Consider the following 15,707-nt stretch of genomic DNA (forward strand, 5'->3'; position numbering starts at 1 on the left):
CAATCGAAGAAAACGGTAAGCAAAACTTTTACATTCGACCTAACTTGGCACACTTTTTTTGGTCTTTGTTCGTGCGGCAGCTTCCATTGAGATGATTGAGCTTTGGTTTCCACGTCACAACCATAAACCCACGATTCGTCACCAGTTATGACCCTCTGGAGCAAATATGGGTCATTAGCAATGTTCATGCGATGCTGCTTTTGGTCGAAATTGAGAAGCTTTGGTATGAATTTTGCGGCGACCCGTCTCATGCTCAAATCATTGAAAAAAATCGAATGGCACGAGCCAATCGATATGTCTGGGTCCTCAGCAACTTTTCTAACGGTGATTCGACGATTGGCCAATACCATTTTCTTCACTTCGTAAATTTTTTCGACTGTTGTTGAAGTGCTTGGGCGTCTGGCACGTCGCTTTCTGAAAACATTTTCTACCACCGATAAACGTTGCTTTGGTCCAAAGTAGCTTCTCCGTATGACACAGTCAACATTCGGAATGCATCCGCGCACTTAATTTCGTTTTTCACACAAAATTTGATACAGGTTATTTGATACATCTCTTTGAATAGGTAAAAATCGAAGACGAGCCGAAACACGTGCAAGCAAAGCAGCTGTCAACAATTAATTGAACATTCAAAATGGCCGAACTCATCGGCATGAGTGAGAGACCATGAGTACCAACATATCGCCACAAAAAAAATCGAAATTCGAATATACGTAACATGCGAAAATTCAAAATTCGCGATACTTTTTGAACACATCTCGTACATTTCTTCATGGAAACTGTGTTGTTACACGTGTGCGTGTAGTTACATGATTTATAAGGGTGTGGACAAAGCTACACTTTATAAATCTGTTAAAATCTACGAATACGTGTTTCGAGAATAAACTGTTGCCTACTTGAACACTTCTTTCATTTTATGGTAATAGCAGTAGCCTCGTTAATTTTTTGAAAATTAAATAGGATTAGACTTGTTTCGAATAAAAATATCGTTTCCGGCTTCGAAAATCCCACTTTTATTTATTAAAGTCTACGAGTATGTGGAAAAGAATTTTAAAGAGCTCATGGCCCTTATTTTCTAAAGGGAGGGGTACAAGGTGGAATTACATTGGTACCTGAACCCAGTCAAACTCATTTTAGTAGAATAGAGCTCATCAAATTAAGTAGAACAGGATTTTCCATAGCTCGCCGTTAGCAAGCCACACTATGAATGGGAGAGGTACCACGAATCAAAGATTACACATAACGACTCTTATACTTAGAGATGTTGCAGAGTCGAATAAAAGCTAGAAAATTTTCGAAAAATATTTAAATGCGAATATTGTGAAAAAAGATGAAGTGACTTAATTATGTGAGCACAAGTGTAGTTAGTAGTCAAGGGGAAAGAAGGAGAGGTCGACCAATGAGACGATGGTGGCAAGACGTAGAAGACGATATACGAAAGATCAGAATTTCATAACATAGAGCGAAAGCGGGCTGTCGAGAAGAATGGATGCGTATTGTAGAGGAAGCAATGGTCCACCCCGGACTGTAATGCCAAGATGAAGTGTAGTTAGATGTCAATCATTTTTTTTGGAATAGTGGCAAAACTTGTAATAAGTTCGTTTGCACTTTAATCAATGTATATGAAATAAGGTGTAATTGGCAACTCAGTGTGGCTCTCTTTTAAGGAACTATAATGTCAAAAAATATAAACAAATGAAATAAAAGAGGTAAACTTTTTTTCAATTTGACATTATATTATGTTTTTTATAAGAGCAAATCCACTCAAATGTCAAATGTCCCATGGCTGCCAGTTTTACGTTACCGGAATGACGTGGGTTTTTCCCGACCAAGAGCTGCCACCCCCGTAAACTAGCCCTGTCTAGTGTACCGCTTCTTTCGAATGTCAAATTTAATCACACTTTGTTAAATTCATTTTGTTTTTAATGCGGGAACTTAGTTTGCTATTAGGTTTCAGGTTTTTTTATTTGTAGTATTTCACGGATAGAATCATGGACTATTGCGAATGTTATAGATTAAAGAATTGTCAATTCCAAAGTAGAAATAAAGTATTTTCCAAAGTAAAAACAAGAAATTAAAATTTTTTTTCATGTTGAAGTTGGTAGTGATTTGCACCTACATTTTCCATTCGGAAATAATCAAAAGTTATCGAAGGTTCAATTAAACTACTTAACGCCACAATCTAAATTATTCAGTTATTTTTTTTTTTAAACACCCTCATTAACACAATTTTTCTATACACCCCTCCCATTCTCGCTTGTTTCTCTTTTTTTCAATTAATTATTTTTTTTTATATTTTCTTGTTGCTTGCTACCAAGTTGGCCGCCGCCGTTAATTTACACTAATCACCTGTCGGCGTAGAAACGCATTTTCAATACATACCACTAAACATTGTTCCGCACTGTTTACAACCTTCCAATTATTTTTTATTAATTTCTTACAATTTTTAAATTTAGTTTGCTTAAACAGTGTTTTGGTAGCGTTATTGAAATTATCATACTTGATATTGTAAGTGCCAGTTGTACATACGAGTACATCTTTTTTCGTCTTTAATGCCCACACACTTTTAATTATACCATATAGGTATACCTGTTACCGTATGTAGGATATCTGTTAAATGTACATACATCCATACGTGCTTGTGTATGTATGTGTGCATTGGATAACCTCGCAATTTGCTTTGTTTTGTAATTTCTATATTATGACTACATATTTTATCTCTTCAAACAGTATACACAGTGTATGTATGTATTGTATATTTTTAATTTTTAATTTTTTTTTTAATTGTTTGCACTTGCATGTATTTCGATAACAAATTTGCACAATGCAATTCTTAACCAACAGTGCTTTTACATACACTTTATTACATACATATGTACATATTATATTTGCCATGCGTGCACACAGTTGCATTTAGTCATCCGGCCATTCGGCGCATTGAGACAACAAAAACACGCAAATATGTAATGAAGTTGCACGCACACTCTTAATGCAGGCTGCATTTTCGTAGCTGTTGTTGTTGGTTTTGTTGTTATTGCTGTTGTGACAATAGCGTTCAATGACTTTTCATTTTGTTGTGGCAGTTAACTGTTGCATGTAAATATCGTGTGCAGAATGAACGGAAAATGCATACAGTGGCTCACACAAGTATTTTACATAGTCCCTTGTATATTATATACAAATTTTAAATTTCGTATGTCAGTAAGTAGACGAATTTCCTTTTTTAATGCGTATTCTTATTGTTGGGCATTTTTAAGGAAATTAGGTTGTCAGCAAGCGCAAATATTGTACCGTTAAGTAGTTATAATAATTTTGCTTATTGTTTTTGAAACAGTTACTTAAAAAAGTTTCGATTGTTTATTTATTTTTAGCTGAACTGAGGGCTACACTCTAGTTATTATTTAATAGGTGTCTTCGATTCGCCACTTCTTTGCTCGCTATGTATGGGCTTGGCTCACTTGATGAAAAATTTCCATGTGAAGTTATTGAGCAAGATCCGATATTACAAAAAAATGTAATTTTTTGCAGCTCGTTTCCAGTGCTGCATCTATTCGCCACTTGCTAACGCTTGGCGAATCGAAGAGGCCTATTGTTGTACAAATCTAATTAATGCATAAGATAGGACTTTTCAATCCCACATCACTTCATACATATATATTAAGTGCGCGACGTTCGTTATTATGCACATGTAAAAACGTTTATCTTTATGTAAATTTATTTAGGTACATACATACATATGTTCATATTACCTGGATTGTATACGAGGTGTGTTCAAAAAGTATCGCGAATTTTGTGTTTTTCAAAGTAGTCCCCATGAGATATTATGCACTTGTGCCAACGTTTTTTCCAATCATCGAAGCACTTCAAAAAATCATTTTTTTATCTTGTTCAGCTCCTCCTTAGATGCCGTCTTTATCTCGTCAATCGTAGCGTAACGTCGTCCTTTCATGGGCCTCTTCAGTTTCGAGAACAAAAAAAGTCACAGGGGGTCAGATCTGGGGAGTACGGTGGCTGTGGCATCATTAGTGTGTTGTTTTTGGCCAAAAAGTCGCGCACAAGCAACGATGTGTGAGCAGGGGCGTTATCGTGATGCAAGAGCCAATTTTTAATTAATATGCAATTTGATGTTAAAATATGCAAGCATACGAGTACAATGTGTGCTCACCTACACATACGCATATGTTGTCTATGCATTAATGCATGCAACCTTTTTATTAAGAATTTCTAACAATCGTACATATACATATATAGTACTTACATTTGAAACGTGTAAATACTACTCTAGTGGCCGGGAGAGGCAAATTACACGATGTACAGAATGTCGTTTCGACGACAGTTACCGAAACGACCCGGATTTATATCCGGCCAAGGACTGTCACTCCAGCAGCATGCCCCGTTTGTAAGTATGGGGAATTTTTATGCTGCTACAACAACAACAACATGTACAGATCGTCAAAAAAAATGTTGCCAACATCAAACCGCTAAACGGTTTATTTGAATCAAATCGAATTAGTGCCAGGTTTTTCGCTTAGAACCGGGTTTATATTTAAACCCATCCCCCGCTGTTGGTACTAAAGTTGACTTCAAGCTAAGGAAGTTAAAATGTTTACCATTGTCTGTGCACCTAAAAATTCAAAACGAATAAAAAAATTTAATTTTCAAGATATTGAAAGAGATTTCGATGTAATATAGGCTGTGATAATCTAAATCGTATTGAAAGAGATTAAATCCATTTGAATTAGATGAAGGTGTTTTTTATTGACGATACAGATTCAACCAAACCACAGTTTTTTTTAATAGAAATATTAAACTTTGAAAAACCACGAGACCTTGCCCCGATGAGCACATAGTTGAAGGCAGCTTTTCTCTGGCATGAAGATGTTATCAAAATTCCCCGTTGCTATAGTCGCCTGTCTAACAAACGCACTTTTTTTTGCACTTATTTAATCCGTTGTTGTGTGTCCCCTCCAATTTTGTTCAGGCTTCCGGTCCTAATTTGTAAAATACATATTATGATTTCTAATAACATTACTTTAAATTTACTTACTTTTGCTTTTCGGCCATTTTTAATTTTCAAAGTAAACAGACAAACCAAAATATTTAAATGTGAATATATGTACATACATTTGTAAGGTGATCTTAGAGTGTAATGTATTAGCGTTAAGGCTGGTTCTTACTAAAGCATTGACTCTAAAATTCAAAATATCAAACCCAGCTCCAAATATTTAGTCTTAGTTTAACTAAACTTGGGTTTAACGGGACTACGATTATGCGCCCACATATCTTCCTTACAAATATTAAATATTTGATTATATATGCATACATACATATCATACATATCTATTTTTTTTTTCTTTATTCATTTTTTTTTTGTTTTTACATAAAACGTGTTAGAGTAAGATTTTAAATATTAGTTGCTATGGTGTCTTAGTTTTACAAAGTGTTTATAATAATAAATTGAAATGGAATGTTACTCAACACAAAAATGTACCTATTTTTTATCTTCACCAAGGTCATAAATATTCAAAACTGGCCGGTTTGTAAATTTATTTTATCGTTGCTTTACAACAAATTAGCAAAAAAATTAGCCCGATGTGAAACACTTTATTTCCTTTCTTATATAACATTTTTTTCTTTTGCATTGACTTAAACAAATAAATATACAAGCATACGTATGTATGTCATACAGATTTGTCAATCAACACAAGAATTATTGTGGCTCGCGCCTTCATAAAAATACAGAGGTGTATAAAGCGCCAAGTATGCGGCGATACATTATTGTGGACATATGTTCATACACACATACATACATATTTGCTCGCGCATATATGAGCATATATATACCTACTTAGTTGCAAACACCCGCGTCCGTCATTACAGTTTATTTTGTTTTTGCTGAAATTAAAAGCGCACCAAATTCGCACAGCGCAGCGTCTTGCCGCATGATCAACAAGCATTTCTAGTTGTATTCTTCAAAACAAAATATTCTTTTTTTTAATGTTTTTTTTACTGGTCTCGTCGCGTTTAAATAGAATAACAAAAGGTTTCTTTTTTATTAACGAGCTTGCAAAAAAGGAGGAGGTAACTAAAACCGATTAAAAGTTCTTTTGTTTCCCAGCCAACAAGAACTGTGATTTAATGAATCTAATGTTCGCTATGATTGTTTGCAGTTACAATTGCAATTACTCTTGCACAGCCAAAGCCTTCGAGAGTCAGAGTAGAAGGAGAGGACAAAAAAATGTATATTATTTGATGTTTTATGCCTAGAGTGAGTTTCGAACACGGACCAACCGAATACAAAAAGCACTCGGCTAGGGCGTGTCTGTTTAGATAAATAGTAAATATGTGCAGCAAATTAAGGTCCAACGACTCTGCATTGGGCATAAGTTTTCAAAATTGCACCAGTTAATAAAAATATTTTGCTCACTAAACGACCTCGTAACACAAGGTCGCTAATTCTTATACATTTTGAAATTAAAACAAACAAGTGCTGTTTATGCAAATCGCAATACCAAAAAGAAAAAACGTGTTCTCTGACACTTTGCCTATTAAAAGTAAACAATTGGTTCGCTAGCTGACAAGCTCGTGCGCGCAAGTATCCCTCAAAGTAGAAAAAATGGAATTAAATTGTATAAACTGCAATTAGAACAAATTTATCAACACTTGATACATTGTCATTTACTTGTATATGTATACCATTCGCAACATCCCAGCAACAAGTTGTTGGCCTTTAATAGCAACATTCTGCTGCTCTATTGTGCGAATAAATGAACTCATCCGTAATGAACTCTTATAACTATCATTACGTATTTTCAAGCAATTTCTTAGTAAGCATCGGTTGACGTTGAAATGGGTGGAAAACAAGCTGTGTGTGTAGTATAAACGAATTGTATTTATTAAAATTTTTTTTTTTTCAATATTTTTTTAATTTTTTTTTTTATTTTTTATGACTTTTCTCTTAAATTGTTTTTTTACGTTTTATTTTTATTTTTTTTTTTTTTTTTTTCTTTTTACATTATTTTTATTATTTACTTTTTTTCGGAAAATCCCAATGTATGAAATACATACTATATCATCGTTGAAATGTCTGCCGTGACTTAGCATGTTGGCAAGTGGCCCACTTAGAGCTGGAGACCCATTGTGATGCCGCTTATTTGGGCACACATCTCTCCTGCTAATTCCCGATGGGGTGAAGAAACCATTTTGTCTCTTTGATATGACAGACAGCCAAAGAAGTAAGAGTTTAAACAGTGACGTCCGATTCTGGCAAGAGCGGAGCAGTGGCAAAGAAAGTGTTCAACACACTCCACTTCCGCCTCGTTTCTGCAGCTTCGACATTAGACATTGGAGGGAAACCCCATACGCTTCCAATGTGTTCCAGTTAGGCAGTGCCCGGTGATAATACCAACCACTACTAAGAGAAAAGGCCGGTCTAGAGTGATGAGAAACCACTAACTTGATAATAAACAACAAATTTCACAGATGCGTTAAAACAATAAGACCATTGCAGCCTGTCAACATCAATCCGTTCCAATTATAAAGGTCCGATGAAGATAATGTAGCAAGTCAATACTAAAGACTTGTGAAATACGAAATATTTCGTCATACATAAAAGCCTTCTGCAATGGGCATGACGAAATTTTTCGTCATGGAAATTAATCGTAATATATTGAACGCATTACGTTCTACGTTGTTCTTATCTATTAAATCTTAAAGTGGTTATATGTATTGAATACATTTGAATTATAAAATATTTTATGAAAATAAATAAAAACCATAAGTTAAAAACGATATTCCTTTATTATTTGAGGTGTGATATTATTTATCGCTGCGCAGAAAAAGTCCCCATTCTGAAACGAGTTGAGCAATAGCTAATTCCCCGGTTAACAGGTTAAGGCTACAGCAGCTTCGGACAGTCGTATGCGTTGATCTGCTCGTTCGCCCTGAAATTTCCGTCCATTTTTGTACGTCTGCTTTGAACTGCTTTACTTGCTTAGACGTAGCTGCAGAGAATGGTATTGCAAAGTACTTTTATCGGTGATGCTATTGCCTGCAGCCGTTGTTCTCTGTTGTTCCCATGACAGTCGGTTCTACGTTAACCATAAGCAACAACCTCGAATAAACCCCTTGAGAGCCTTCTCTCAAGCTATAATCCAACCACGTGCACATGATGGGTTTGATTTTTTTATTTGTGTAGTTAAAGAGTTATAATTTGCTGTAAGACGAAAAAATATCTAATTTTCATTTTCTCAACCCATATCGAAAATTTTTAGCAGCAGCATAAGACTGTTGGACAGTGGAACATTCATAGTTTCACATTCATACTGCTCAATCTCCGTCATACACTAAAGTGTGCGAGGAGTGGGATCTGAGCAAATTAGCATGATGCCTATTTTGTTATACTCGTGAATTCGAACCAACACCGATACACTTGTATCCCACTCTGTTGGTAATTTTATGCTCGTTTTCTGTATGTAAGGGGGATATTGTGTGGCTAGAGTGGCAATGTCTGTCAGGCGGTGAACGCGTGCTTTTATTTTTATCATATTTACTATTTAATACGCATACATATGTGCATAATTTGCGATATTCAAATACTGTTGGTTAGGAAGAAGCGTGTGTTATTTTCGCTGTACGGGTATTTATGTTTGGTCAGCAAAAAGGCCTTCAACAAATTTGCCAATCAGATTTGATTAGTGCCTTAATTGATAGTTTTTTTTTTTTTTTTTGTTTTTGCTTCTATTTATTGCTTGCTGTTCCCTATTGGTATTATATTTCAGATGCCTCACCCTGCTATCTCCTATCTCCCATACGTTCTGTTAAAGTATTTATTTTTAATTCATTTAAACTGCAACAAAAATGTTAATAATAACACTTTAGAAGCATTTCGAACTCAACTCTGTTGAAATGGGCAATAATCTGGTTTTCTTTTGCTCTAGAGCCTGATATAATTGAGTGGGCTTTCTTACTTTGAGATGAAAATTGGTGATAGCAGAAATATAAATACAAGGTGACGCATAATTAGCTATCAAAATTTGTTTTTGAATAACTTGTTTACTAAATAAAAAAAATGCTTTTGAGTGACGGAAATCTTTATTTTGATCTCTATGCGCTCCATTGCTTGTCTGTTTGTATACTGGAGTTGTCTAATTCACAAGTATCAAATATGATTGATGTACGACGCCATTTGCAAAAATTATAAATATTGGATTGGGTGATTAATTTTGTACCACCTTGTATTTTCAATTTTACAACGCTTCAGTATTGTACCTGCTGCTTAGTTTTATACCCCTTCCGAAAAGCTATTTAATAGTTTCATAAACGATTCTTGATACTAATCTTTAGTCGAAGGTGCGAGATTTGGTTTTACTTTGATTGTGTTGTAAGGTCGTTATAACCAATCACACTCATGAAGCTTCAGCTTAAAAACAAATGAAAACAAAAATTCGCGGAATAAAATGCTTAAAAACAAATGAATTTTGTGGCGAATTTTTCTACTATTTTTGCTTCGAAAAAATTATTTCTTCGAAAAATTTTCGAAAACTGAAACACATAGAAAGTAATATCATAAAAACGATGTGTGCAAAATTTCAGGAAGATCCGTCAATAACTTTTCGAGTTATCGTGTACGTCAATTCTAAAAATATAGTTTTGAGAAATACGCGTCTAAAGTCGGCAACGTAACTATACCTCTCCCAGCGATCGAACGCAAAGAATAAAGTCGTCACGGTTGACGATCTATAATATAAGAAATACTTAAATTTACGTTCTAAAAATTTTTTGACATGTTTTCAAAGGATTATATTAACATTTTATGAAAAAAAAAAAATTTTTTTTCCGAAATTTTACAGGTATCTGACCCTTAAGCCAGAGTAGACTGGCAATGTTTTCTCGACCACTGGCTCATGAGTGTGCACTCACTCACTGCAATTTTTTTTGTTTTCTTATTAATGACTAGTTGACTAGTAAGCTAAAGGTGTCGTCAGCGCTAAGAAGGTTTAGCTAGGTACGAGAACTTCTATTTATATTTCTGTCCTAACAATTGAACAATGAACATTGTTAGTTGAAGACTTTTTAATGCGTTTCCTTCATGATTTCCTCCGTCGGCATATTTGGGATAAATTTATTTGAAAAGTGCTAGAGTTGCTATAACTTATTGCTAAACATGGAAGAAGGTTTCATCGAAATGCTAGGCTAGCAGTATGATCCCATATTTAATCAGTCTTATAATTTTACTACATAGTATATGTCACCTTGAATTAATCAGCATGATGAATTGGGCTTAATGTTTTTTTTATGAAATGTTTAATAATAAAAAAAATGTAGTTTCAATAATTTTGACATATTTTTCACCAACATTATTTTCTCTTCCAGGCGATTGGTCCCATTACGGATCTCAACATCCATACGCTGAGTCAGCGCGATCTAGTTTATAGTATAACCTTGGAAGTGCCAACCGGGCAAGAGCACCCGCTAACCCATTCATGGCAGCTTAGCATCTGCATTAATTGCAATGCTGCACTTTGTGCCAAGCGTCTTCCCACGCCGATACTAAGCACGACTACAAGCGGTATACCTGCACCACTTACAATTAACCCACCGCAATTCCTTATTAATTGTTCGCTACTGATGAACAATGACGAGTTGGCACTTAGGCGTGCTAGCAAATCATTTTCGGACACATTTGGCCTGCTCATAATGGATCATCCGCAATTGCAGCTGGATCAGGCGAATACGGGTCCGTTGTCGAATTTCTCGATCGGTTCGTTATCGACAACAACGCCGTCGTTTCAGTTAGACATAAAACAGCAACGATTACGTCAACTGCAACAAAACTTGCAGCAGCGACTCAAGCGCGAAATAGCCGAAACGGATGAGCGTATACAACGTTATACAGAACAACAGTTTGCTTTGTTAAAGAGCTTCCGAGATAAATCCGAGCAGGAGTATGTATTACTTGGGCGCTTAATTCAACGTGTGCCTGAGCAACAGGCTATCGAGTTTTTAGATCGTTTGCCGCCATCATTGGAGGTAATTGGTGGTGGTAGTTATGTGACGCGTCGTCGTAATACGATTAGCAGTCGTCTCGACATGACGTCCATTACGACGCCCTCAACGCCCAGTACACCAAACCCCGTGATGAGTGGCTTGCATATGCTTTCACTGCCGTTGGCCACAACGGCATCTACAACAGCCAGTGCCATGGATACAACAAATACTCAGGGAACCGCTGCTTCAACAGCACTCACACCAACAACAACGACATCAGTGTTGGCCACGACAATTGTCGGCAGCAATAGTGTCAATCGTCGAGTGTCTAACTTTGATACACCACCGGCGACACCCGAAGCCACACCGATGAGTGTAGGGAATAGTCCCACCTTTCGACCGCAGCAACAACAACAACAACAACCGTTGTCGTTGTCACAACAACAATTTGTACGCATTGCGGCCAATTCCTTCCAGCAACAGTTCCCCACGCCAACAGTCGAGGTGGCAGATGATTGTCTTTTCGAATTGGAAGGCATAGATAGTGGTGGCTCTACAAATGTACCCGTCAGCACGCCATATGGTGCGCTGGTGTCAAACTTGTCACAAAAACTGCCATATCAACAGCAGCAACGACCCTTAAATAATCACTCACACCCGCACTATCATCAGCATCACCATTCGCACGGTAGAGACATGAGCGACGTGGACGAAAGTGAAGATGACGCCGGCGAGGCGGAAGGTAAGAGACATGTATTTTTATTATTATAACAAATCGCACTGCCGCGCAGAAGATCGTAACTTTTGCTTGTTCATGTCAATTCGTATTTACTATTTTCTTTCTTCACTTCTAATATTAGAGAAAAGGCTTACCAAAGGCGAGACAACGAACCTCCCGAATAAGAATGCGTTATTTTCTTTCTTTCTTCACTTCTAATATTAAAAAAACGGCTCACCAAAGGCGAGACAACGAACCTCCCCAAAAAGATTGTTTTTTTACGCTTTTCGAGCAGAGAATTCAATGGCGCAAGTTCGGTTTGGTGTAGCTCGGACATCGTCTCACCGAAGCTAATATTAGCTGGGACGACTTTCTTCAATACTAATATTTCATTTTGAGAGGCGTTTTAGTAATGCCGCAATTTTATTCCTAATACGTAGCTTCAATTGGCCTCTATATCCTGAAGATTTAATCACAACCTCCGCTTCCTTACGCTCGTCTTCCAGGGGCTCGCCACTAGGAGCTTATCCGATTGTCCGATTACTACTCTCCTTTGCTAATTTTGGAGCCTCCAGATATGTTTCAATCACGAATTTTGTTTTAGCGGAGTTACAAGTGCAGTTCTATCTGCATCATTTCGGTCAGGTTGTTGTTTTTGTAGCAGCATAAACATTCCCCGTGCATATACGAGGAATGCTGCTGAAGTGACAGTCCTTGGCCGGATATAAATTCGGGTCGTTCCGGTTACGTAGAGCCGACTGTCGTGGGAACGTCGGTCAGGTATTTTAGTGTGATGTCTCACACGCCTCTGAGTCACCCATAGCCATTTGTGTACGAGTATTTCCTGTAAGAGAACTCAGATGAGTGTGATCAGTTGCCAAGCTCCTAAATTTGCAGTATTGGCTAACTTATAGTTTGTCAGCTGTGAGGCTAATGGCAATAGCGCTACTAGGATAACAGAAAGTATCAGTCCCTGTATTAGTGATTCTATGCCTTAGGAAAGGCTTCATAGTACCCCATAGGCTATGTCAATTCGCAGTACTTCTGTCTAGAACCTGACAATCGGGTTTGATAGTAATAAAAGTAATTTCGTCGGAGGGGTATTCTACATCCATTCATCTCTTATGACATATTATGCCGTAAAAAATCAATGTTTGTATTGTTTGCTGAAACTCTGTAATGACGTAATCCAACACATTCACATGCTATTCATATATTAGAAAATGTATTAATAATTTATATTTCCTTATGTCACATATTTTCAGTTGCTCTTGATTTGGACAATATAGTGCCCATACCGATGGGTACACGCCCAGTCATCGGCGGGCAACAGCGACCAAGTACAGCTACTGCAGCCGATGTTATGAACTTTGCCAAGAGTTTGCCAATTGAGATAGCAAATTCGCCAATGACTGCTGGACGCTCGTATGTAAATGTGCTCGAAGAAGATGTAAGTTTAGTAAAAATACTTTTCAATTACTTAATATTTATTTATTAATATTTTAAAATTGCACAATTTTAGGAATTGGACAATACAGTCGACATTGCTGCGAGCATCAAAGCGCTGGCCAAAAGCGTGCATGGCGAAGCCGTGTTTGGCGATTTGCCACGCCCACGTTTGCGTTCGCAAATTTAAGGCACACAAGTACACAATAAACTTACACATGCATATGTATTTCCTTGAACTATACTAGTTTGCTCAAAGAAGAGAAGAAATTAAGTTAAAGTGCTTGAATTATAAACTTACACATACATACATGCATACAGACATATTACTTATATGTATAAATAACCACAACGTATATTTACATAACCACGTACATACATGCATACGATAGAATATTAGATATGCATATGTACGACTACGACTACATACATATAAGTAACTTACTCCTATTCTAGCAGCGTAATAACTATTTGTCATCATTCGATGTAACTGATTATTTTAAGAAAAGAAAATATAATACTAAAAAGAAACTAAAGTTTGACAACAGTTTCGCCGGTGTGTAATGTGCGATGTGCAGGAAACCCAGTTCAGTTGAACCTCCGCTTAACTAACCATTCTATTTAAAAAATTTAAGAAGCAAAGCGGATAATATTCGAGAAAGTTATTTGCATATTATGTTCGTTTCAAACTAATTTAATAGCTTTAGTGTGTGCAGATTAATTTTTATTTTTTACGTAGGGGTTTCACTAATAAACAAACATTTACAATGTTCTTATAAACTTAAGCCTATTTTCATAAATTATTATGTGGCAAATCATTATAATGAATTCGAGTTTAATTTGACTTTTAATTTGTAATAGCTTTAAGTTTATGTTTTTATACACTTTCTCATAAAATTAATGTGGATCATGAACCACTCAAAACGAAAGAAAATTTTGAATATGCATATATCAAGTTCATACACATTTTCGTAAAGGCACCTTAAGGGGTAACACCACTGTAGAAATTTCAAAAAATTGATTTTTTTTTTATAAGCTTAAAAAATTCTTTGAACCTTTTAAAATACAGAACAAAAAGTTGTATACGTTACCGAAGTTTATTTCATAAATATTTTAAGCTTTTAACCAAGCGTTAGTGACTGCTACCTAACGATTTCTCCAAATTTCCAAACTTTAAACGCGTTTTTCTCAAAACACGTTTTCTGAAATTGGCACGCAGCATAACTCAAACAATTTTAAATATTTTTAATCAGGTTTTTCACTACGTCTGTATAATAACCTTCTTAAGAGAAGAGCGTAGGGGATTTTCGATAGATTAATTTAAACGATTGTTATAATTATTTAAGTGCCGTTTTTTTAGTCCAAAATAGAGTATTTTCCTTCAAATGCTTGCTAATTCCACAAAAATAAATATTTTTTAAATCCCCTACGTGTTTCTCTAGCTATTCTTAACTAGATTAAGAAAAAAAAATTTCCTTGTTCCAGATTAAAATTTGCACCCTCTGTGCTGCGTGCCGCGGAGCTCCTTCCAGAGAAACCACATTACAAAAATGTCTCCAATGCCGCCATTTTGTAAAATTTTTCGATCAAACTTTGTAGTTTTGTATTTTAGTATATAAGTAATAACTTCTCAAATCAGAGTGATTGTTTTCCTTTTCTTTCTACACAAAAAAATTCTTTAAAAATCGTGTTTATTTTACGCGTGTAGAGTGGTGTTACCCCTTAAGCCATTTGACCGAAACGTTTGTTAAATTTAATTACCAATCAAGCATGTTGAAGCATGTTTGCTCTTTTCCAGACAAAAAATTTTCAGATTTAAGAACAATTTTCATGTTACAACAATACTTATTTCAATTTTTAATCGACGCTTAACTTGCATAAAAATGAATGTAAGCGAAATTTCAATAACGCCTTTGTTAAAACAAGAATTATATTGTGTTACGTTATATTCCCATATACATATACAAACATATGAAAGTAATGTACATATGTATACAATGCATATGCACATGTATAATAATAATTCAATAATTCATATAATAAAAAATGGTCTTTTCTATGCTTGTTTACATATACATATGCCTTAAAAATATCTGTGCAAATAATGCACAAATTGGACAAGGATGTTGTTCACTACATATTTGCGCTACTATGATCACCTTTACACATTTACATACCTATGCTGCATGCTGAGAAAAATAATGTACCGTTAATGTGCTCGCTTACACTCTTTGTAATAATATACATATTTTCATACGAACATGTTTTGTTTTGATAACATCCAATTGTTGTTTCATCTTAAATACGTCGCGCTTATGAATGCATTGTATTCGCATGGATTCGATAAACCGTCTATTCATACTTATTTACTGTAAAATCGATTGTACCATAGTACGAGATTTGCTGTTAAAAATAAAACATTTTTATATGCATACCAAATTGTGTTATCATTTATTGGACAATAAATACAGATCAGTAGGTGTTAAACGCAGATATAAAATAATTATCGTTAGAGTTACAATATAAAATTTTAAGATAAAAGCTTTATTAGTGC

At 35.6% G+C, this 15,707-nt stretch overlaps 1 protein-coding gene across 1 annotated transcript in view; it reads left to right on the top strand.

Moving 5' to 3' along the window:
• LOC128868427 (homeobox protein 5) overlaps window positions 1–15,585 on the top strand; it is a 46,215-nt gene extending 30,630 nt beyond the window's left edge. Inside the window, exons 2-4 of the mRNA XM_054110507.1 lie at window positions 10,375–11,731; window positions 12,973–13,157; window positions 13,230–15,585. Of these exons, the coding sequence (XP_053966482.1) occupies window positions 10,375–11,731; window positions 12,973–13,157; window positions 13,230–13,343 (1,656 nt within the window). The 3' untranslated portion in view covers window positions 13,344–15,585. The remainder of the gene's footprint in view (window positions 1–10,374; window positions 11,732–12,972; window positions 13,158–13,229) is intronic.
• Window positions 15,586–15,707: the final 122 nt, after the last annotated feature.

Source organism: Anastrepha ludens, chromosome 6 (assembly GCF_028408465.1).
Source record: "Anastrepha ludens isolate Willacy chromosome 6, idAnaLude1.1, whole genome shotgun sequence".
NCBI classification, from domain to species: domain Eukaryota; kingdom Metazoa; phylum Arthropoda; class Insecta; order Diptera; family Tephritidae; genus Anastrepha; species Anastrepha ludens.